The following is a 25,569-nucleotide window of genomic DNA, read 5'->3' on the forward strand; positions in this document are numbered from 1 at the left end:
GCACCAGCATCAGGATCAGGGTAGTAACCCCAACCATGGGGCCTGGGCAGGGGAGACGGCGCGATTACTACCTCTTGTCGAAGGCTGTGCCGTGTGTAGCAAAGGCCAGGCGCTTGCGGAGCTCGTTCCTCTCCCGGGTCATCAGCCGCAGCTGAATGGAGAGGTTCTCCACCTTCTCGTTCACTTGCCGGTCAGTGAGGAGTGGTGGTGGGGACGGCGCCTTCCCGGTAGTGCCTGTGGAAGGGGAATAATAAAGTGAACTTGGGTTCATCTGGCATTCACGAGGCTCCCGGTGCTGTTCTGAGCTGTTGGCTTGTGTTAGCTATTCGTGACACCCCAAAAAGTGGGTCCTCTTAGCATTCCCCTTTCACAGATGAGAACACTGAGCCACAGAGGGTAGCAGGTAGAACTGCAAATGAGTGCAGGGCATCTGGCTCCAGCATCCAAGCACTCAATAACCCCCAGTAACCGCCCCAGCAAGGACCCTAAAGACGCACACTCTCTCCCCAACCTGGCTTTCACACCTCCAGGATGCGACTATTTTGGCCGTGATCCTTCCATCATCCCCTGGTTCAGAAATACCGGCTGTTACCCACCACTAAGCCCGGCACATGGAGCAGGACAGACCAACCTGTGCCCTGAGGAGAGTGGAAGGCATGGCTCGAGGAGGAAGGCGCACCTGAAATCGAGTGACGCTACTAAGGACCAGGGCAGCTGGGGCCCAAGGGCCGTGTCCCCGCCCTCCTCGACCAGGGCTGGACACTGCATGGCTCCCTTTTTGCAAGCCGTCCACCCGCCTGACAGACCTGCCCAACCAGCCCGGGCGTGCAGGCTAACAGGAGGGCTGCTGGCTCCCAGCTGAGGTCAGTGTGACGCAATTCAAGTTGGTCCTGATGCCTCCAGGCTACTTAACCCTCACCAGCCCTCATCACCCACCCAAGGACTGAGTGTCCTACAGGGAGCCCCACACCTTATGCTCCTAGCAGGCAAGAGCCACCACTGCCACCACCACCTCTGACAAGATCGAAATCCATTTCTAGGAAGAAAGCACCTCATCCCAGGAGAAGAGACTAATCCATGCTGCTTTTATATTGAACCCTGTCAATATGTCTACCTGGTATCTCAACCAACCCTTAGAGACCCTTGGTGGGGTCAGAGGAGCTCACAGCAACCATCCAATTTATGGATGGGATCTGGCAGGCTGACTCGTGTCAGGGGACACAGTGTTTGTTCCACACTGGACACACAATGCACAAAGGGCATAGGACATGACAGGTCTTCTGACTCTCTGTGCTATCCTGACCACCCCTGTCCCACCGATCCTTGTTGGCCAAATGTTCATGCAAACCAAGGGTCCCCCAAGACAAAAGCAGTGGCTTGGGACCTTCCAGAAGGGCCAGGGAGGATAGGGAGCTCAGGGCCAGGCATGACAAGCCAGACCACAGTGGGAGGAGGATCCTCAACTCCCAGTGCTGTGCTTTTCAGTCTTTTCAGGTTGTGGAACCCTAATCACCTGACTCCAGCACCCCCTGAAACGCACGACAGTCATGTGCCACATAACGACGTTTCAGTCAATGATGGACCACATGTAGGACATGGTCCCATAAGATTATAATAGAGTTAGAAACAAAAGAAATATGTATTAAAAGAAAAAAGATTAAATCACATCTCTACAAAAAATACAAAAATTAGCCAAGAGTGGTGGCTCACGCCTGTAATCCGAGCACTCTGGGAGGCCAAGGCACACAGATCCCTTGAGCTCAGGAGTTTGAGACCAGCCTGGGCAACACGGCAAAACCCCGTCTCTAACAAAAAATACAAAAAAATTAGCTGGGTGTGGTGGCACGTGCCTAGAGTCACAGCTACTTGGGAGGCTGAGGTGGGAGGATCGCCTGAGCCCAGGAGGTCAAGGCTGCAGTGAGCCGAGATCACACCACTGTATTCCAGCCTGGGTGACAGAGCAAGAACTTCTCTCTAAAAAAATAAAAGATTACCATGGAGATGAAAAATTCCTGTCACCTAATGACGTCTTGCTGATCCTGACCCTCTGTAGCCCTAGGCTGATATATGAATATATTTGTGTCTTAGTTTTTAACAAAAAAAGTTTTAAAAGTACAAAAAAGTTAACAGTTTTAAAATAGAAAAAGCCTGTAGAATAAGGATATAAAGAAAGAAAATATTCAGCTGTACAATTGTTTGTGTGTATTCTTTTTTTGTTTGTTTGTTTGTTTGAGACAGGGTCTTGTTGTCACCCAGGCTGGAGTACAGTGGTGCAATCTCGGCTCACTGTAACCTCTGCCTCCTGGGCTCAAGCGATCCTCCCACCTCAGCCTCCTAAGTAGCTGGGACTACAGGCATATGCCACCACATCCAGCTAATTTTTTTGTATTTTTTGTTAGAGACAGGGTTTCACCATGTTGCCCAGGCTGGTCTCAAACTTCTGAGCTCAAGGGATCCGCCTGCCTTGGCCTCCCAAAGTGCTCGGATTACAGGCGTGAGCCACCACACCTGGCCCAATGTGTTTGTGTTTTAAGCTAAGTGTTATTACAAAACAGTCAAAAAGTTAAAAAAATATAAAGTTTATAAAGTTAAAAAGTACAGTAAGCTATACTTTACTATTGAAGAAAGAAAAATATTTTCTATAAGTCTAATATAGCCCAAGTGTACAGTGTTTACACAGCCTACAGCACTGTACAGTCATGTTCTAGGCCCTTACATTCTCTCCCCACTCACTCACTCACTGACTCACCCAGGGTAACTTCAGGTCCTGCAAGCTCCATTCATGTAAGTGCCCTGTACAGGTGGACCATTTTTTATCTTTTATTCTGTACTGTTGCTGCGGCTTTTCTTTTCTATGTATAGACACACAAATACTTACCATTGTGTTACAACTGCCTACCGTAGCCAGTACAGTACCATGCTGCACAGGTTTGCAGCCCAGGAGCAACAGGCCATACGGTGTAGCCTAGGTATGGAGTAGATACCATCTAAGTTTGTGTAAGCACACTCATGTTTACACAACGACTAAATTACCAAATGACAACGCATTTCTCAGAATGTGTCCCTGTCATTAAGCAACACAGACTGTGTTTAAAAGCCACCAGCACCATGGCAACCAGGATTTCTGTGCTCCAGGCCACACCTTTGGGGTCAAAATATTCTTTGGAGGTGAGGCCAGGGGTCAGCATCTCCTCTCCCCAAAGGGTTCTCCTCTACAGCTTCAGAAGCCTTCCCACACCTTTCCACCAAGAGACCCTCAGTTTCACTGCTGTTCCCAGCAGTTTTGTGGGTCAGGTGGGTGATGGTGCTGAGTCATCTGACTGACCATAACCTACCTGACTCTCCAACAAGTGAAGCTTCCTTCGAACCTGCCTGCTACTCAACCTCTAACCAAGCCCAGGGGGAGGTTATATTCCAGGCATTGATTTCACCTTCACAACAATCTCACAAGTGTGTACTGATAACATCGTCCCCATTTCACAGGTGATAAACTGAGGCCCAGCAAGGTTAGGTAATTGACTCAAGTGCCCAGGCAGTCTGGATTCGAAGCACATGCACTTCACCCTCACGCCTCACTGCCTCCCAAATAACAACCATCAGTAGCACGCAATGCAAGCCTGGCAGGTTTTTATTTTTGTTTTGTTTTGTTTTTTTGAGACAGAGTTTCACTCTTGTTGCCCAGGCTGGAGTGCAGTGGTGCAATCTCGGCTCACCGCAACCTCCACCTCCTGGGTTCAAGCGATTCTCCTGCCTCAGCCTACCAAGTAGCTGGGATTACAGGCATGCGCCACCATGCCCGGCTAATTTTTTGTATTTAGTAGAGACGGAGTTTCACCATGTTGGCCAGGCTGGTCTCAAACTCCTGACCTCAGGTGATCCACCCACCCACCTCGGCCTCCCAAAGTGCTGGGATTACAGAAGTGAGGCACCACACCCAGCCATGCGTGGCGGTTTTTGAAATGCTTTTCATACATTATCCCATTCGATCCTCATAAGGTAGATATCACTGTTATCCTCATTTTGCACATCAGGAAACACAACCTTACCAAGGTTAAATAGTGTGTCCGGGTCACAGAGCTATGGAATATGGAATATAAACCTCTAAATGGTCCTAGAACCCAAGGCATTAACCTCAAAGCTTGCACATTTTTGGATCTTAGGACCTCTGTACTTATCTGGCACTCCAAAGAGCTTTTGTTCACAGACGTTATGTCTAATAAAATTTACAAGATTAGAAATTAAAACCAAGAAGAATTTTTAAATATTTATTTTTTAAAAAATCAAAACTCCATTATATATTCACATAAGATTTTTTATGAGACATTAACCACCCTTTCCATTACAAAACAAAGCAATGCGGCAGGAACAGCATCATTGCTTTGCATTTTGTTACACAGGGTGTTTAACATCCGGCTTCACGGAGACAGCTGGAGTCTCATCTCTGTGTAATATCACACACCGAGGATGGAACCTTTAGAAAACTAGACTCCAAACCCATGTGAGGATGGGAGCATAAAAGATCAGTGACAACCTAGTATCATTATGAAAACAGTCTCACCTCACAAGCCCTCTGAAAGGACCTCAGGGACATCGGGCCACACTTTCAGAATGGCTATTCCACGCTATAGTCAAGTTCAAGAAATAGCAGAGAAACATCAAATGTCCAGTTTCACAACAGAAAAGCACCACCAGGCCCAGTAACCTGCCTTTGGGGAGACAAGAAATTTTGAATTTTCATCCCCATTGTGTAAACGAGGCAACATAAAGATGCAGCCCTGGCTTTCGAGGAAGCTGGAGAGACGAGAGGAGGCGGCAGGACAGAAGGAGGGGCTCAGAGCCATCCCAACACATCCCATCTCTGTATCCAGACGTCTCAGTCTACAGCCATGAGGACCTGGGGGTGGCTGGCCACACAGATAAAGTAGCAATGACATGTGCCAAGCACTGCCCAAGCACTGGGTTCTGTGCTAAAGACACTCCACCTTCAACTCATTAATCTCCACAGCTCCCTACTGGGGTTGTGCTAGGATCGCTCTTTGAGAAACATGTCAGAAAGACTATATGGCTAGGAAAATGGGATTCCCATGCACATTCGGCTCTGACGCCAGAGCCAACACCTCAACCACTCTACAACGATGCCTCCTAATAGGGAAGGATTCCTGTTCCACTTCTCCTGGCCCAAAGGCTTGAGCAAACAGGACACATACAGAAAGTAAGATCAACCAGACCCGAGATCCATCACACAGCAGGCTCTCTGACCCAGCAGAAAGTGCAGCCAATGCCTCCAGCCTTTTGTAACTGGGGGATGGGGAGGGCCAAGGAGGGCCACAGGGGACCTCACGACCAATCTCAAGATGTGCTATGCCCAGAAGTTCCAAAAGAACAGCAAGGGTTGCAGAAAATCCTCTCAGTCCCCATTCAACTGAGGTTTTTGTCTTTTTACTTGCATCTAGGGGTTGACAGATATTCTGAAAATGATGCAGTCCTACCATCCAAATGGTTGTCAGGATCCCTCAAATGGCTACCAAGACCAAATTCTACAGCGAAGGAGCTCACTACTTCCCAGCAGAGCCCATCTTATCTCTCTCCCTAAAATTATGCCCTCTACTGAGTTAATCTGTCCCTGGACATTCCCTCCACTGACCCTTGATCTAACCCCTAAGGGCTACAGGGAACAACTGGATTTCTTATATACAATAGACTTGCAAGCATTTGAAGACAACCCTGAAGTTCCTTTACCACCATATGCCCATCAGAATGGCTAAAATAAAAAGCAATGCCACCAAATGCTGGCAAGGATACAGCTGGATTCTCAAAACTGGAATTCTCAAACACTGCTGATGAGAATACAAAGTCATGCAGCCACTTCAGAAAACAGTTTGACAGTTTCTTATAAAGCTAAACACCCAATTGCCATACCACCCAGCAATCCCATTCTTAGGTATTTTACCCAGGAGAAATGAAAATTTATGTTCACACAAAAACCAGCACACAGCTGTTTAGAGCATCTAGGGAATGAATAAACAACTGTGTTATGTCCTTATGATGGAGTATCACTCAGCAATTAAAAGGGATGAATGACCGATACAACTGTGGACGCACACAGGGTGTGGGGGAAGCTGGAATGCCCTGCATTAAGCAAAAGAAGCCCGACTCTAAAAGTTACATACTACACAACCATTCATACGACACTGTGGGAAGGGCAACACTACAGGGACAGAAAAGAGATGAGTGGCTGCCAGGGACTGAGGGTGGGGAAAGGGCAGACTGCAAAGGTACAGAGGGAATTTTTAAGATACAGAACGCAGTGTTCTGCATCTTAAAAGTAGCAATGGTTGCATGACTATTTGTCAAAACTTGAACTGTATACTTAAAAAAAGATACATTTTACTGTATGTAAAGTATATCTCAATGAACATAACCTTAACAAAAAAAAAAACTTTTTTTTTTTTTGAGACAGGGTCTTGCTCTGTCACCCAGGCTGGAGTGCAGTGGCACAATCAAGGCTCACTGCAACCTCGACCTCCTGGGCTCAAGCAATCCTCCCACCTCAGCCTCCCAAGCAGCTGGGACTACAGGGGTGTGCTACCATGCCTGGCTAAGTATTTGTTTTTACTTATTGTAGCGACAGGGCCCCACTATGTTGCCCAGGCTGGTCTCAAACTCCTGGGCTCAAGCAATCCTCCTGCCTTGGCCTCCCAAAGTGCTGGGATTATAGGTTTGAACAACCACACCTAGCCTAAACATTTTTTCTAAGAAAACCAAACTGTGATCCCCTGAATGAAGCCATTATCCTAAGAGTGATGCTGACAAGTAAAGAGATGAGGACCAACCTCCTCTGCTGTCACTGTGGTTATTTACAGTAAACTTTTTAAAAACAGGCAAAACAAAAACTAACATAAAGCTGGGTTGTCAACAAAAGCCTCCAAAGTAGCTGCCAACAAAAGCTTCCAATGCAGTTCTAACCTTGTGCAGTTGTTCTTCTGGACTCAAATGCAAAGCTGTCAACTCTCCCGTGACCTCAGGCTTTCCTTACCCAAGTCTGGCAACCACTGGAGAAGGAGGCAGATTGTCCTTTTCCTTTTGGTGTTCAGGATCAGATTTCAGAGGTAAGGGATTTGGTTTGGACTAAAATGGCCCAAAACAGGAAGACACCAGACCAGGAGCAGGCTCTGCATGGTGGACAAAGAGCAGCCAGCCCTGGGCTGCTCTTTTCACCCCCATTTTGTAAAGGAGGCAACAGAAAGACGCAGCCCTGGCCTGCGAGGAAGCTGGAAGAGGAGAGAAGGAAGCAGGACAGAAGGAAGGGGCTCAGAGCTGTCCCAGCACAACTCATCTCAGTCTCCAGCCATGAGCGCCCCCCTCTGACCTGGTGTAAGAAGGAGGGCAGAAGGGAGTGTCCCCATCACAGGAATCCTCAGCTCCTTCAGTTGCCCTGGCTGCTGCAGTCACCACCACCGAGGCTCAGCAAATGGACTGGCGGATGGGTGGGTTTCTCAGCCACCGCCCTTTGTCCTGGGCTCCCTCACTGTCATGCTCCCACTGACCCTGGAGGTACCTCCTTGGTCTTACAGCTGGGCAGGTCTCACCTTTGCTTCCAGGCCTTGTATGCCTGTGCTTCCAGGAGCCAGAGAGATGTCCAGGTAAACCTCCTGGACACCTCCAGGCCTGGCTGCCCGGGAGAGGCAAAGCAGTGGCAGAGCACAGTCATCAGAGCACCACATCATCCTCACCTACAACTCAGGACACCCAGAGACATCCAGGAAAGACCCAGGCCCTGCCTGGGGTGAATGAGTGCTTCTTAAAGCACCTAAGCTTCACTAGAGAACCTGCTAGGCAAAATTTCAGGTCCTACCTGGACCCACTGAATCAGAAACCCTGGGAGTAAGTCCCTGCAGCACTCTGTGTCGTAAAAGCCCTCCGGGTGATTCCGATGCCTGGTAGGGTTTGAGAACCTCTGTTCCAGACGAAAGTTGCATTTGCTGACCAGAGTGGACTTATTTCTCCCTTGTTTTACTGGCTATCCAGCAGCCACTGCCTTTAAAGGAATCCCCCGTTCATGTCCTCAACAATGAAGGCCTAAGGAGGGCACCCCTCTTAGTCAATGAGTACGTGACTCCAGATCAGTGTTTCCCCAGCTTGGAGTGAAAGGAGGTTAGATTCCAATGCTGCAAGCCCAGGCCCCAGATCTCCAGCCAGATCAAAGACTTGCTTTCGAACCCTTGACTCAGGGTCTGGTTTTCAGAACCCAAACCACCATAAGCAGCCATGGCCAACTACTTCCCAGCTGCGTCTGAGTCCAGAGCACCTTTCCTGGAAGGCCCAATTCAAGGGCTACTTCCTCGAGGAAGCTTTCTCTGATTCCCCTCATTAGAACTAACTGCTTCTTCCCTTGAGTTACTTCTTTCTTTCTGCTCTACACAGAGCAGAATAGCCAGTCGTGCCAGACAGTGCCTGTCTCCCTGGCAGTGTGATAACATTCAGGGCCACATTCACCGTGATCCCTATGAGTACCAAACACCTGCCCCACAAGGAGGAGGCATTCCCATCTCTGATAAATTGGCTTTGCAAAGGGTTACCCTGATCCAAAAGTCTGGGCCAGGAATGAAGGATCAAAGGTCACAGGGCGTCAGTGGGCAGCCCCCACTTCCCTGATGGCTCACCCCACCTTCCCCGGTCAACCAGAAGAAACACTTTCAAGGAATCTTCCCTGAGATACGAGGGAAGCCCTCCAGCTCTTTCTCCTGCCAATAAGCCTGGAGACCTCTCCATTTAATAAGAAATCTCCTGCTATTTCAATCTTCATGGAATTTAAGGCTTGCTTTACAAGTGCTGCCCAAGAATGTCTCTTCTTCTCCTTAAAATCTCCCCAGTTTTCCAAGATGAGAAATAAAAGGCTACTGAGAAATAGGTCAGGATGAATGGGGAGGAAAAAAGTATTGATTGCCTGAAACGAGTGTGCAGTCCCCAGGCAGATCCACCGGGTAGGGTCGGGGGCAGGTCACAACAACAGGTGCAGGAGGCGGGGGAGGGCCTCGGGGAAGCTGTGTGTGCTTAGCTGATGAAAACCCATGAAAACCGCCCGAGGAGGCCTTGGCACAAAGACCTGCCGCCTTTAAGGCTGTTGGTAAAGGTGTGGCGAGTTGTGAGTAGGGCCAGGCTGGAGATGTGAGACCCAACAGACCGCCTGAGAGAACGCTGTCTACACGCCCAAGGCTTCAGCCTCCGATTTCTTCTCATGCTGAACACAACCTGCCATTGTTTTCCCAGCCGTTTCCATTTAGGGAGATGTAAATGGGAAAGTGGAAGTGATGTTCTTATTATAAGGATCTTGCTCTTGCCTTTCCTCAGGTTCCTAAGATCACCATATGACCTTACCAGTGGCCCCTCCTGCCAGGGCAGTGTGTGCTTGCAAAGACTTCTGCCTCTCATCAGGTGTGGCTGAGCCAGCAGGAACTCCCTGGCAGGTGCTAGAGTGCTCCCAGCCAGGGCCAGCCCCACCAGGCACTCCACCCCAAGGGACTGGTGCAAGCCTGGTACAGACATTCCGGTTCCCTTCTCAGGGATGAGGTTGGGCCAGCCCATCTCAAACTGGAGGGCTATTAAGCTGTAGAAACCCTCAGCATTTCTGATGCAGCAGGGATGAGAGGAGGCTCAAATCTGCACCTCTAATGAGTGCCCCAGTGGTCCAGCGACCAGGCCTTGTGAGCCACTGGTTTCGGCACAAACAAGCAGCCAACTGTGGTCAATGAGAGGAGGCCATACTGATGGACTCTGGAACAGGTTCCTTTGCTCATAAGAACCCCGCCTTCTTCTTCTGCCACTCACCGCAGATGGCTACAGAGCACTTGGAATGTGGTGGATTTGCCTGAGAAACTAGAAATTTAAATTTCATTTTAATTGACTTAAATTTAAGTAGCCACCTGTGGTTAGTGGCACCCATACTGGACACTGCAGACCTGGACACTGTCAGGTCTGAATGTGATGGCTGGAGCTGCTGCTACAGACACCCCGCCATGAGACTGTGTGAAGACACCGCACAGAGGAGGGCACAGCTGCATCCCCATGTACTGGCTGACCTCAGCATAGCCTCATATGGGAGCTCATACATTTCCTGATTGGTTAAGGTGGTATGAGTGGGTGTTCCCTGCTGCCTGCACCCAAAGGACAATGGCAACCTCAAGCAGAAGAGCAAGAGAAGCAAAACTCGGTTCCCTGTGAACTCGAGAGGCTTTGCCCAGAAGGGATGCAACCAGTTATTTCAGCATTAAATATCCAGACACAGACAGCACAGACCCATCCTGCTCCGAGAAACACATCAGAGCACTGCCCTCTGCCTGCCTGTGATGCCCAGGAAGAGCACAGGGATACTGCTGACAGCTCCATCGCAAGGACTGAGTCAGCTTCAGGTGAGTGCAGAACCAACTGGTGGGTCACGGCCATGAAGCTTCTTCCAGAGTATGCTGGGGTCCAGCTGCCCAAGAAATACCTTCCTACTCAGGCTGGGAATTCCACCATCAGCAGTAATTGCTATGGGTTAGGCAATACCCCTCTCTGGAATCCCCTTTTAGAATGCACATGTGCCTAGGAAAGGTAACCATTTAACCCTTGAAATGCCGATGGGAATGAGTTTGCTGATTGCTATCTGTTAGACAGATATTGATGAAGAGTGAAAAACTAGACAGGTCAGAGTAGTATGCTCAGGGCTTACCCAGTCCACCTTAAAAAGCCTCACCTTCCCCATCTACTGATCCTGACTGCCCCACTCCATGCACTTCCTGAAGGGTGAGTCCCACATTCCAAATTCCAACAATCCCATCATTCCATTGATATGTCTCCGGACACCAAAAGCAGGCAGAACAAAGTAATAGGATACCGTTGGGAGCTTTGAATTGCAGTCCCAGAAGGGCCCGCCCTGAGCCCTAAACAGGATGAGGGTTATGGGAGGAACTGTGTTTTTATGGGTGGAATTGTGGCCCCCTCAAAAGATGCTAAAGTCCCAATCCAGTAAATGTGAATGTGAACCTTATTTGGAAAGGTGAAAGCATTATCTTTCCGAGGCGCATTTGCATTCTAAAAGGGGAGTCCCGAGAGGGACGCTGCTCAGCCCACGGCAGTTATTGCTGATGGTGAAATAGTCTTTACAGATGATCAATTTAAGATGAGGTCTTGCTGCCGTAAGGCAGGCTCCTAGGCCAATCTGACCAGTGTCCTTATTAAAAGGGGAAATTTGGAGACAGACACACAGGGAGGGAGAACATCATGTGAACACAAAGGCAGAGATCAGTGTGATGTCGGCAAACCAAGGAGCACCAAGGATTACCAGCAAGCCACCAGAAGCGAGGAGAGAGGCCCGGGACAGATCTCTCCCTAGCGCCTTCAACCTGCGTTGGCCTCGCTGACACTTTGATCTTGGGCTTCTGTCCTCCAGAACTGTGAGACAATCAATTTCTGCTGTGTAAGCCACCTGGTCTGCAGCACTTTGTTATAGCAGCCCTAGAAAACTAAGATGGAACTCCCCCGCTGGTCACTGTCTTCCCTCTCATCGCACTGCCTTCCCATACTGTAACTACTTATTTAACTGTTTCCCACCAAAAGACCCTAACATCCAGGAGTGCGGGGCCCACATCTGCCTAATTCGCCACTACGGCCCAAGCCCACCTCTGGCACACTGGAGGTGTTCAAGATGTGAGCTGACATACGGAAGAGCTGTCCTGACTAGTTCTAGAATCTCAGGCATGTGACTTCCCCTCCCAGAATGTCAATTTCCCCATCTCTCTGCAGGGAGAAAAGAAAATAATTGGAGTAGATGACCTCTGTGAGTCCTTTGGGCTCAAAAGATGCCAGGACTCACCACTGAAGGTGTCTGCATCCATCATGGTCAGATCAGGCCATGAGAAACCCCACTAGAGGTGCTAAACAGAGGGAATGGGTCACAGAGGTGTGGGAAGGCTGAGAGACCACTGTGGTCTTCCTGCTGGACTTCAGAGAAGGGCTGGCCTCATTTTATGGGCTTTCTGAAACCCATGTTCAGAGAAACACACCCAATTCAGCATGGACTAGCCATGCCTATCCCCAAGGAAACTCCAAAAGGGGTGAGTCTCCTGGGCAGTGGTCACTGAGTTACTACAAGGCCTTTGGGGTTGGGGTGGGGATGGTGGGACAACAGGCTCCCCTAGAAGTCCTGTGCCCTGACAAAGTAAACAATGGCAAAACATGTGCTTCTCAGCACTCACCTCCCCACCTCCTTCTAACATCAGAACTGGGTTTTTGCTGATGGGAGAAAATGTAAATGAAATCAACAGAAGGATGATCCTGTGAGTAATCTGACAAGGGAGAACCAGCTTCCTCTCCCATGAACCCCAGCTGCCCTGGCTTCCACCCAGACCCCTGGCCCACCCAGTGTCCTCCCCAGAAGGTGGTACTCACCCACACTGCTGAGGGAGCTGCTGCTTTCTGAGTCTGAGGGCATGGTGGACAGGACGCTGTAGGTAGAACCTGGGGAAAGAGGGGAGACAGTGTTACTAACTCCAAGGGGTCACTTGTGTTCACCCCAAGCCACTGTCAGACCAGCTGATCATCAGTCAATGCCAGGCCATGAAAGCCACATGCACCAGGCACTAGAAATCCACATCCAGGGGCCAAGCAGAGGAGGCGTGCTCAACAGATCTGGACTTCGGTGTTTCTGCCAGGCCTCCCACCTCACTTTATCGGCCCCTCCTGCTCTGGGCAGGCGGACAGAGAGGAACTTGGAGTCAGTCAGCTGGCTTCTTGTTGGGACATCTGGGGAAAGGCTTAGCAAGGGAGTGACATGCCCCAGGTAAACATGGGGTGTGGGGGTTTCCTCCAGATTTCTATCAATGTGATTCTGGCTTCCATGCAGAGGGTAACAGAGCAGAAATTAAACAACAACTGAACTATCTGTTCTTTCTCTGACTGTTCTGCTCTTTAGGTTCTAACTGTATTCAAGCTCAGTTCTTAATAATTTAGTTAGTATCTGCCCCCTTATTAAAAGTTACTCCTAAAATGATGAGCAATTATACCATCGCCAAAGCCAGAGGGTAGCACTTTTTTTTGTCCACACTTAATGTTAATTCCTGGTTGTGGACATACAACCACTGTGGTTTGGTTTGAATTCAAATATCTTCAAAACCAGATGTTACCCTCCCAGCACCGGGAAGCCCAGTTTCTGAACCTAGCTCTATGTAGGTGCCCATAGCTGGGTCGTGCTGAGCAAGTAGCTTTTGTTTTCTGGAACTCTGTTTCCTGGTCTGCAAAATGAAGGAGTTCAACCAGATGGCTTATAAGGTCCCTCCCCCATCCCCCATCCCATTTCAGCAATTTCCATGATTAACGGAAACAGAAGGTACATTTTGCTCTTCAAGACTATGGATGACATAAAATTAAAAGGGAGGGCAAACTGACTCAGAGACTAAATTGGGAGTGGACAAAGTATAACACACAGAGATGGCAGGTCAGATAAAACAAGGACGAATCCAGTGTTTTGTTCTTGGAGCCAAAAGAACTATACAATGAAGAGCGGTATGTACCAGGCCAAGTGGGTGAGCTGGAGATGGAATTTTTGCAATAAGAGCTTTGAACAAGCCTTAGGGCTCTGGCATCAGAAAGCTGCCAAGAACTAATGAGATCCTGGGCTCCACAACCAGAAATGTGGGGACCAAATTTAAGGAGCTCCCAGCAGGGTGCGGTGGCTCACACCTATAATCCCAGTGCTTTGGGAGGCCAAGGTGGGCAGATTGCTTCAGCTCAGGAGTTTGAGACCAGCCTGGGCAACATGGTGAAACTCCATCTCTACAAAAAATACAAAAAATTAGCTGGGCATGGTGGCACGCACCTGTAGTCCCAGCTACCTGGGAGTCTGAAGTGGGAGGATCACCTGAGCCCAGGGAAGTCAAGGCTGCAGTGAGCCATGATCATGTCACTGCACTTCAGCCTGGGCAACAAAGTGAGATCCTGTCTCAAAAAAAAAAAACACTCTTCCACTGCAATTCTTGACTAGCCACCCTACATGCATCTTTGGACGGGAAAGAGGAGAAATGAAGAAATGGGGGTAAATGGGGGAGCGGGGCAGGGGAGGGAGATGCACAGTAGGTGGGAGGCCCCTGGGGGACAGGAGAGACCTTGAGGGGAAAGCAGGGAGACTTTGCTGGGGAGGCGAGGACCATGCAGGAGGGCAGAGAGATAGACTGCAGGCAGGTGAGCTAGCAAGCGTGTCCATCAGAAAAAGAGATGAAGGGGGAGAGAAAAAAGAGAGAGCAAGCAAAAAGCAACTTTGGTAATGGCAAGCACTAGGACAGGCATGACCGGCAATGACCAGTAGCCTCATTATCACATTTTCAGAGACTCTCTGAAGAATCTGAAGGCATTGAGCATGGGCTGAAGAGGATGACTGGGGAATGGGTAGGTGTCTTGTCTCTCAATACGACTGTCAGAAGGGATTAGATTTGTTCTTGATGGCCTCCAGCAGCCAAACCAGGAGCAGCAGGTGGATGCTGGAGAAAGCTGCATCTCTAAACAGGTCTGGATGGCCACGGTCAGCACTGCCAGGTGTGAAAAGCCTGAGGGTGAGGGGGTGAGAGAGTGAGGGAGACCCAGCACTCAGAGGCATGGATGTCATGGGGAAGTCTGCACATCTGAAGGGAGATGAAACCAGAAAACCCAGTCAGCCTTGAAATTCTATGATCCTGCTAATAATGAATAACCCATGCTCCACCTCCCATATCTGAAGTCCAACCCACATTATTAGTTTTGCTGTACATTCAATATCTCTGCATTTTTGTCTCAACAAAACAATAAGCATCACACCTTTTTTTTTTTTTTTGAGACACAGTCTTGCACTGTCGCCCAGGCTGGAGTGCAATGGCGTGATCTCGGCTCACCGCAACCTCCACCTCTTGGGTTCAAGCAATTCTTCTGCCCCAGCCTCCTGAGTAGCTGGGATTACAGGCGCCCACCACGCCTGCCTAATTTTTTCTATTTTTAGTAGAGACGGGGTTTTGCTATGTTGGCCAGGTCGGTCTTGAACTCCTGACCTCGGGATCCACCAGGCCTCAGCCTCCCAAAGTGCTAGGATTACAGGCATGAGCCACCATGTCTGGCCTGCATCACACATTTTTTTAACCCATCTCTCTTTCTACATCATACACATTAGGTGTTGCTTCAATATCTGTGAAATAAAGTCAAATGCAATTCGGGCAATCCATTGATATCTTCAAAGAACAAGAACCCAACACAATGTCTATTTTCTAAACTCAACTACCATTTTTTAAATAGTATTTTTTCTTTATGGGGGCAAGGAAGGCTAGCTGCTGGCATGTTGGTGGATTGTTTTTGGAAGACGTCTACTCAGGAAAGCAGGCACAAATAAATTCCCCCACTCTCACCTCCAGAAATCTCTATGCTCAACCCATCCCAGCTTACGACACTGGCAGCCTGCGCTCCGGATGCCTCTGCTGGAACGCTCCCCTCTTTCTTACTGTTGGCATCGGCAGCGCCCCATCTTCCAGTAAACTTTCCCTCCTCTTCAAATCGTCTCTCTCCTCCCCTGTGGCAAGTTTCCACTGTTAATTAAGCTTGGCAGATGCCCTTCCCTCTCTCTGCCCACCTACCTCCCTGGCTGGGGGAGTCCGCGGGCCAAGTGACACGTTCTGTTCCTCTTCCCTGTCCCTGCAGTCCTGACTGGCCTCTGGGGCCTAACCAGGGCAGCGTGACATCTTTGCATGCATCTCTGGGCATCATTCCCACCCCCATCCCAGGGAGCTGGCAGGGCTCCTAGGAGCTGGTGGGGGGAGTGGTTAAAATTGGACAGGACCCAGTTTTTACAATGTTCCCAGAGCCTTGGACGTCATTAAGGGGGAAAAAAGGCCCAAAGACGACATTGTCTCGGTCATGCTTTGTCTCTGCGGTTATTGTTGTCCTAAAGGCCTGTGTGGTCAGGACTGTCAGGAAAAGGCAAAACAAGCCACTGTCCCCCAAAGCCACACAGTGTCCTTTCAAGGCCGGTTGCTTCCATGGGGCTGAGGGGCAGGTGTCGGCATCATCTACCTCTGGGGTTTCGCCATCAAATTTGGAGTCAACAGAAGTCCCATCTAGGCCGAGCACACTTTGGTGCTCCTCATCCTCTGTCACGGCCCAATCCAGGAGGAGACAATTTCCCCAGGTTCTCCTGAAGGCACCTCCACCCAACCTGCCCTGAAACCTAGGATGGGCTGCTGTGGAAGGAGAAACAGTGTGGAGGGACATTCTCTACCTCGCAGAGTGCCCAGGGCTAAGGGGGACTGTAGGATCAGCCACCTGATGTGTGTGTGCGCGCGACACACGCACACACACGAGAGGAGGGCACCAACCACAAACTCGTGCAAGCTACCAAGTACCGTGCAGAGGTGCTGATGAGACCCAGGGAAAGTTGGATGATTTCCAGAAAAGGGGAGCTTGAGGCCAAGTTTAGACGTGGACATGTGGGCCAGAGCGTGATATAAGGAGATTCTTTACTATCAAAGGAATTACCTGGGCAACGTAAGCTCTTATTCAGCAGATGAGGGTGGGGTTTCAGAATGCATTTCTCACAAGCCCCCAGGGCACATGCTCTACACACTGGCCCAGAGCTGGAGTCCGCAGGTGGGATGCACATGGAAGCTGCAGCCAAAACCCTGGGAGAGGTGGAAGGAAGCCATTGGGAGGAAGCCAGCCTGGTGACTCTCTGGGATTGGCCCACGGGCACTGTCTGTGTCCTTTCCAAGGGCTCAGCCCCTGCTAATTCTGTTTACCCTGTGACTCAGTGCCATTGGGTCAAGAAGACCACTTCAAAAGAAATTCCAGTAAAAATCACCCGAACAATAATGGAATGCCCCAGCCCTCCCAGGCCACCTCCCATAGCTCATGGGGCCCAAAAGGGATGGAAGCACGCCCCCAACACACCCCTTCCATTCACCTGGAGCTTGTAAAGGCCCTGGTGACTCACGCTTCCTCTTCGTGAAGCCCGCAGTGGCTGAAGGAACTTGTTCCAGCCTTGAACCAGCACAGAGTTCTCCCTGTCCTCCAGAAGAGCCCAGGCAGAAAGGCAGAGAGCTGACAGCTCACGGTCACGGGGAGGCCAGCACCCCCTACCTCAATCCCCAGGGAAAGGAGAGGGAGAAAGCAAGCTGCTACTCTCTGGAGCGCTGGGGTCCCTGAAGACAGAGCAGGAAGTGCTGCCTGGGCCCCAGGAGAACAGTCACTTTCAGGGCACCTGCCACATCCTGCCACCCTCCTCCAGCTCACACTGAGGAACCACAGCCTACAGCAGAATGACAGAAGGTGTCCAATCGCTCCCAGACTCGCACGTGTCAGCCAGGTTTCCAACACGTGCCCCCCGCCTAGCATGGCACTGGGCCAGGTTCGGGAGAAAGAATGGCAAGCCAGGGGCTCAAGAGCCTGGAGGTTACTCATCTGCTGTGAGTAGCCTTCAGAAGAAGGCCCTTCTCTCTGAGCCAAACAGTAATGATTGCGACACAGCTGGGGCCAACCTGCCTGGAGTCAACTCCCAGCCCAGCCCCTTATTAGCTGTGTGCTGTTAAGGAAGTCACTCTGCCTCTCTGTACTTCCACACTTATCAGTAAAATGGGATGATAGAAGTGCTTATCTCTTAGAGCTGTTTGAGGATAAACTGATTTAATGCAGGTTGAGTATCCCTAATCCAAAAATCTGAAACCCAAAAATCTCCAAAATCTGAAACTTTTTGAGCACCAACATGACACCACAGCAGAAAATTCCACACCTGACCTCATGTGATGGGCCAGTCAAAACACAGGCACAGGATACAGTTTATTCTGCTTCCTCAAAGGAAAAACAAAATTATCTTCAGGCTATGTGTATATAAGGTATATATGAAACACGAATACATTTCACATCTAGACTTGGGTCCCATCCCCAAGATATCTCATTATGTATATGCAAATATTCCAGAATCTGGAGAAATCCAAACCCCAAAAACACTTCTGGTTCCAAGGATTTCAGATAAGGGATATTCTGCCTGTCTGTGAAAAGTGATTGAAACACTACCTCGCATAGCCGGTACTCTAAGTGTTAGCTGCTGTTATTATGGTCAGTCCAGACCTGCAGAGGGCCCTTCCAACTCTGCTGTTCAGTTCCTCAATTACCTACATGGAAAGCTGTAATCAAATGACAAGTCACACAATCCACAAGCAAACTGCTGCACTGTATAAGGCACTCTCAAGAAAAATAATAGCAGCTAATAGGTACTAAGCACTACTAAGTGCTGGGACTATGCTAAGCACTTTGCATGTATTGCCTCCATTAATTTCCATAACAACCCAGAGGTTGTCATTATTAGTCCCATTTCACAGAGGAAAAAACTAAGAGTTAGAAAAATTAATTTGCTGAAGGTTGTGCTAGGGCTACTAAGAGTGCAAACAGGATAGAAACCCAGGCAGTCTACCCTAGCACCTGTGCTCTCAAATCCTACACACAGTACTGCTGCCTGGCTCCACAGGGAAGAGCAGTCAGAGAGGACTTCATGGATGCAGGGGCCTGGAGCTGGCCCTGGAAGGTGGTGGCCTTGGATAAGCACATGAGAAGCCCGATCAGCTTGCAGGAGACAATAGGCAGAACCCATTTCTCTGGAAGGGTAAGAAGTCTCAGAGCAGGGCTGGCTTGGGCCAAGGCCTCCCAGCCTCTATTCCCTGGGAATGGGCTCATCTCCTCCCTGCCCACCTCCCCACACCAAGACAACACTCAACAGGCATTCTGAGCTGAGCCACTTCCACCCAAGTGGGAAGAAAGAAGGAGCTGTGGCTTCATGGCCCCCATCCCATACTCATGCCTGTGCTGGCTGCAGAGGGGAGTCGCAGGGTGTGGGCAAGCCTGCACTCAAAAGCCACTCAATTCTGTGAACTGCAGAGATGAGGAAGGAGGTGACAGCGTGAAAGTTGCGGAGTGCTATCACCTTTGGCAGAGCCCACCTTCTCTGTTTTAAAGACCTCCTGGGATGCTGGGGGGACAGAGGGCTCAGATCCTACTATGGGGCTACTAGGAAGCCTGCTTGCAGAACCATGCTCAGTTCTCAGGAAGGAAGAAAGGTGGCAGGGAAAAAAAAGAAAAAAAGAAAAAAACTACACTCAGTGCAGCCCTAGCCCCTCCCTAGGGGCTCAGCCTCCTACCCTTTAAAAGCATGGCCCAAGGCTGCAGACACTGAAACCCAAACTTGGACGCGGACAAGGCCCAGTATTTCAGGGAGGTATAGGGTGACCATGGCCCTGGAATGGAGCAACTGGCATGTCATCAAGGAAGTCCTGCTCATGCGCCTTATATGCCACCCGAGGGTGGGAAAATCCTGCTCTTTGTTTGTAAGTTAAGACGTAATATTTGTTTTCCTCATCTGAGATAATGCTATAGTATTCTCCACCAAGTTTTGGAACAAGCAGCATCACTGTGCTAAAAAAAAATCATAATGATGTGGATTCCCCCTATTTCTGGTCATTATAAGAACTGCTCACCTATCTTTAAAAGGTAAAGGTGGCCAGGTGAGGTGGCTCATGCCTGTAATCCCAGTACTTTGGGAGGCTGAAGCAGGAGGATCACTTAGGTCAGGAGTTCAAGACCAGCCTGGGCAATATAGCAAGACCCCATCTTTTTTTTTTTTTTTTTTTTTGAAAGAGAGTCTCACTCTGTTGCCCAGGCTGGAGTGCAGTGGCGCAATCTTAGCTCACTGTAACGTCTACCTCCCAGGTTCAAGTTATTCTCGAGCCTCAGCCTCCTGAGTAGCTGGGACTACAGGCACGCACCACTACGCCTGGCTATTTTGTATTTTTTAGTAAAGATGGGGTTTCACCACATTGGCCAGGCTGGTCTCGAACTCCTGACTTTAGGTGATCCACCCCAAAATGCTGGAATTACAGATATAAGCCACCACACCCAGCCGATCCCATCTTTTTTTTCTAAGAGGAAGGAAGGAAGGAGGAAGGAAGCAAGGAAGGAAGGAAGGAAGGAAGGAAGGAAGGAAGGAAGGAAGGAAGGAAGGAAAAAAAAAAAAAAGTAAAGGGGAGGGGGCATTGCCCAGATGATTGGAGATTTCATCTCAGGTATGCAGTGAGATCTGTGTGGGGTGGCAGGAAGGAAGATGATGGCTGCCGAGCTCTCTGTCCATTCTTTTTTTTTTTTTTAACTTTATATTTTAAAATAAATAGAGACAGGGTCTCTCTTTGTTGCCCAGGCTGGTCTCAAACTTCTAGGCTCAAGCAATCCGCTCGCCTCAGCCTCCCAAAGCACTGGGATTACAGGTGTGCACCACCACACCTGGCTTTTGTGTCCATTCCTTAACACATTCCCTAACCCCTTCCCACTGGACTTTTGAGGCCATTTATAAAATAATGAACTAAATTGCCTGAACCTGCGAAAACTCTCACATCAATTTTGCCATCTGTGACTCCCCTCCCTTCCCCACCCAAAATGCCCCAAGGCAAAAATATGAAAAGAGAGGGAAAACAAGACATGTGCACCCAGAATTAATCATTCAGTACCACGCAAGACCCTTCACTCGCTAACTACTGGACTGGTTTTGGTCTTTTTCTTTATGTTTTTTTTTTTTTCCTCTTTTAAGTGGCAAGTGACAGGGACTTAAAAAAAAAAAAAAAAAAACTGGCCCATAAAGGAAAGATGGAAGTTTGTTGAATTTCGAAGGATGAAAAGAGTCCACAGTTGGATAGCCTGCTTGTCTTCATCAGCGAAGCAAAGGCTCCTGGAGGCTTTGGGATGAGCACAAAGCCTGTGTCTGATGAAAGCCACCCTCTGTTCTGCCTCCCTTCAGAGCTGCCGGGCTGCAGGTTGGGGATGGGAGCAGGGAGGGAGGGAAGGCAGTGGGAGGACCTAAGACCATCAAACCGGACACCAGGTGGGACCACCTCTCGGTTCCTGCTTTCCAACACCAAAACCAAGCCCTGCTCCCTGCTGTCACTCCCGGCCAGACTAAGACAGTTCTGCACCTAAAAGGCACAGGAGGAGGCCCAAAGAGGGTCTGATGAAGGAGGAGGACGGGTCATCGTGCTATGCCCTGGAAGGTGGGGGTGGAGGGGGGACAACGAACATAGCCAAGCCTGACAGCACCCGCAAGGCAAGGAGCATAGCTGAAGGAGTGGAGCAGGGCCGGCCGCAGTGCCTCTGCCCCGCCATCCTGACAGCACATGTCACACCAAACCCAGACAGGAAATCTGAGCAGCACGGGCACCCAAGGGGCAGCCAAGCCTCCATTATGCTCCAGCCGGACATCCCCCAGGGACCATGTCTGCCCCGGAATAAACTTCTGATAAGCCCCAGAAGTCACAACAGGCAGGAAGCAGCTCTCTGAAAGGCACCAGGCACCCCCGGCTCCCTCCTGCTCTGGCCCGGTGCTCAATTTCCACTAGTCAGTAAATGGAGAAGAGGCTGCCTCCCTCCCACACAGGATGGAGCACATACCTTGCAGAGTTCACTGCCCTCCCCACTCCCAGGGCAACTGTAGCAAGGCAGGCTCTGCGTCAGACCAGCTGGCTCAGGCCTGCCACTCACCAGCTGTGTGACCTCAAATAAGTTGCTTCTACTTTCTGTGCATTTCCTCATTTATAAAATAGGAAGAATAGTAGGTCATGAGAACAGAATGAGCAAAGAGAGGGAAAGCCCTTAGAACAGAGCCAGGCGCACAGCAAGCGATCCACAAACACCAGCTCTCGTTCCTGTTACCGTCTCGCAGGCTCCTAAGGAAGGCAGGGCATGGGGTGGCCTCTGCAGTGTACACAGACAGCAGATGCTATGGATGGGACCTGGAGGACAGTCACACAGCCTTCCCTTGACTTCTGGAATGTTTTGCTGGTTAGAAGCTCTGCACTGAATACTCTGTGTACCTCCCATCATCATCTCCCTCAGGAGCTAATGCTTCCCCCTCACCCCAGCCATGAGTGTCGCCTCTCAATACCTGAATACAGCCCTATCTATGCCTGTGGATAAGGAGGATTCCTCTCCCCTCCCACCATTCCATGTGATGGCAATTCCAAGCCATCCCCAGCATCCCTTATGATTTCTGGTTCTCTGGTTCACAAAGAACAAACCAGAGTGCTCACAGTGTGCCTGGAATCACACCAGGCTTGCACCTCCACTCATCCAGTCCTGACTTCCACCACCTACACACAGACATCAGTCAGCGCCCTGTAAAAGATGCTACTCATTGATGGGCATGTCTGTCCCCGGAAACACAAGGCCCACTCATTCACCAAACGCTGGGTTAATGCTGGGTGAAGTACTGGGATGCAGCAGGAAGCAAGATGGACAAATCCCTGCCCTCATGGAGCTCACATGAACAGGGTGACAGGGGTGGGGGAGAAATTAACAAACATAAATTGTATTGGGTAGTAAATGCTATGAAGAAAAATGTAGCAGAGTTAAATGGTAGGTGGTGGGGGTAGAGAGGAGATGTGGCTATTGTACAGTGGTGGCAGGGGTCTCTCTCTGGGCAGGTCATCTTTCCTCAGAGACCTAGAGGAAGCGTGGAGTGCCAGAGGAAGGAATAGCAAGTGCAAAAGGCCCTGGGGCCACCCCATGCAGGGAGATCTGTCTGCTGTGGGTGGAGGGACCTGCACCAGAGACAGTACTGGTCACAGGGGCAGATGAGGTCACAGGGGCAACAGGACAGCTCCAGGCAGAACCTTATGGGCCACACAGAGGATGCAGGGCTTTACTCAGAGTGAGATGGGAAACCTCTGGAAGATTCTGAGTAGAGGAAAGCCATGATCTGACTTACATCTACTTAGGCTCATTAGATGATTTGCTGAGTGTTGTCCATAAGCGGGGAAGCACAGAAACAAGTCAGACAGCAAACTCGCAAGTCCAGGGAAGCAATGCTGGGGGTCTGGACCAGGGTGACAAGAACGGCATCGGTGAGAAGTAGCTGGATTTGAGGGATATTTTGGAGCTCTTCTTTCTTTCCTATTCCACATTTGGCTTGGAGCAGAGCTGAAAGGATCTGCTCACAGGCCCAATGTGGAATAGGAAAGAAAGAAAAGTCAAGGACGACTCCAGGGTTCTTGGCCTGGAAACTGGAAGGATGATGTTGGTCCTTGCTGAAAGGGGGAAGCCTGCAGGAGAAACAGATGGGGGAGGGAGTTAAGGAATCACGAGTTCCCGCGGGGCCTGGTCATGCGTGAGGTGCCTACAGACACACAAGGGAGATGTCAGGCAGGCAGATGGATGTACAGGCCTCAAGTTCAGTGACAAGGTCATGGCTAGAGATGTAATCTGAGAATTGTCAGCATATGCTTTGTATTTGAAGTGATGAGCCTTGATAAAATCACCCAAGGGAGGAGTACAGACAGGAAGGGCAGTGGAGAGGTCCAAGGAACGAATCTGAGCATGCAGGGGCTAAGGGATGAGAAGAGAAATCAACCAAGACGACAGAGGAGAAGTGGGTAGTGAGATGGGAGAGTTGACCACACAAGTAAAGAAACTGAACACAGCCAGGTGCGGTAGCTCACACCTGTAATCCTAGCACTTTGGGAGGCCAAGACGGGCAGATCACCTGAGGTCAGGGTTTCAGGACCAGCCCTGGTCAACACGGTGAAACCCCGCCTCTACTAAAAATACAAAAATTAGCCGGCCATGGTGGTGCATGCCTGTAATCCCAGCTACTCAGGAGGCTGGAGCAAGAGAATTGCTTGAACCCAGGAGGCAGAGGTTGCAGTGAGCCGAGATTGCACCACTGCACTCCAACCTGGGCAACAGAGCAAGACTCCGTCTCAAAAAATAAATAAAAATAAACAAACAAACTGAACACAACTGCATGTGGCCAGGTCTTAGAGAGGTGCTCAGATATGCCCATGTTTCTTAATGGTGAAGGTAAGACAGACACACCATCCTCCCGACTCCTGATGAAGCTGAATCTGCACTCCACCTACCCCTGAACTTCCCCAGTTATCAAGGAGGCTGATGGAAATGAGGCAGAGCATTAGGGAGACCCTTCAATGTATACTAGGCATCCTACATGGCACAACTCATGTTTTTGTTGTTACACTCATATCAGGTAACATTTATTGAGTACTTGTTGCAGGAAAGGCACTATTTGTATGGATTACTTCATTTAATTCTCCTAACAATCCTACAAGATGGGCCACTATCAACTCACCTTCTAGATGAAGAAATGTAGGCTCAGAGAAGCCAAGTAACTTGCCCAAGGCCACAAAGCTAGTAAGCAGAGGGTCCCAACTCAAGCAGGACTCTCATCCACTAACCCTAGACCTCCTTCTTTTTTTTTTTTTGAGACAAAGTCTCGCTCTGTCACCCAGGCTGAAGTGCAGTGTTGTGATCTCAGCTCACTGCAACCTTCATCTCCCGGGTTCAAGTGATTCTCCTGCCTCAGCCTCCTGTGCAGCTGGGGTTACAGGCATGTGCCTCTACGCCTGGCTCATTTTTGTATTTTTAGTAGAGATGGGATTTCACCACGTTGGCCAGGCTAGTCTTGAACTCCTGACCAGACCTCCTCCTTTCTGACAAGATCAGAAAAAGTGATACTCACTAGTTCCTTGTCCCACTGGATAGAAAAAGATGCAAGCAGGCATCCCTCGCCCAGTGTCAACACTCAGGGAACAGGAGGTACCTAGTAATCACTACTGGCAGGTCAGTAGCTCTTCTCCAAGCAGGCGTGCTATCTCGTGGCCAGCATTCAGCACTGTGGCCAAGGCCATCTTTCCAACAGAAGGAAAAAAGGGAAGCATGAGAAAGAAGGGTTCCAGTCACCTCTGTCACAGCTCAGCTGCCAGCCTTGTCCTCTAGTCCTGGCTTCAACCTCTCTGGCCTTGTCACTCCTCTGGCCATGGACTTCTCTGGTCCCCCTCAGAAGAGACCAGTACTGTCTCTGAAACAAGCTAGATAAATATCTCCATCCTGGGTCTTTAGAAGGCAGCAGGAAATGGAGTGGGCCAATGTAGTTTCAGGAAGCTGTTTATGATTCTGATGCTTAGACCAAATGCAAAAGAACTGTAAAGGTGTCCCTCCCCCACTGTCCCTTAGTGCCACACCATCCCATAATGGCATGTTCCATTAATCTCAGTTCAAGGTAAGCTGAGTCATCAGCCAGAGAAAATGATGGCTCTGGGAACTGCCCAAGTCACATGGCATAAGCTGGGCATTAGGCAAGGACATGGCATCCCAGGCTTCACAGGTCGGGGACATTCTGTCCACAAAGGCCAAAGAGGGCAACTACAAAGGAAAGGTCTTATCTAAGACATCAGCAAACGGGTGCTGTTTCTGCCCCCTCTTTCTTCAGTGTCATCTACACTGCCCTCCTCATCTACTTTGTGGGCTGCATTGAGAATCACTGACCACCAAGGCAACTCAGCCTGAGTCTGTAGTAGCAGCAACTAGGGCTCTGAGGTCATGGAGAACCCCTTGCCCACCACAATATTCCTGCTGAGTTTGAACTCGTCAGGACCCCTGCCATAGGGCGGGAGGCACAAAGTGACCCCATACTGTGGAAAGGGCACAGGATCAGGAGCTGGATGGACATGGGCTCCCTCTGCTTTGGCCACCTCC

General features: G+C 49.8%; 1 protein-coding gene across 3 annotated transcripts in view; it reads right to left on the reverse strand.

The window, feature by feature from the left end:
- DLG5 (discs large MAGUK scaffold protein 5) overlaps window positions 1-25,569 on the reverse strand; it is a 134,916-nt gene that overhangs the window by 66,990 nt on the left and 42,357 nt on the right. For all 3 annotated transcript variants that reach the window (XM_030799258.1, XM_030799260.1, XM_030799257.1), the window contains exons 2-3: window positions 12,430-12,498; window positions 72-234 (exon numbers count right to left, since the gene is read on the reverse strand). In XM_030799258.1, coding sequence (XP_030655118.1) covers window positions 72-234; window positions 12,430-12,498 — 232 coding nt within the window. The remainder of the gene's footprint in view (window positions 1-71; window positions 235-12,429; window positions 12,499-25,569) is intronic.

Source organism: Nomascus leucogenys, chromosome 18, assembly GCF_006542625.1.
Source record: "Nomascus leucogenys isolate Asia chromosome 18, Asia_NLE_v1, whole genome shotgun sequence".
Lineage (NCBI taxonomy): Eukaryota > Metazoa > Chordata > Mammalia > Primates > Hylobatidae > Nomascus > Nomascus leucogenys.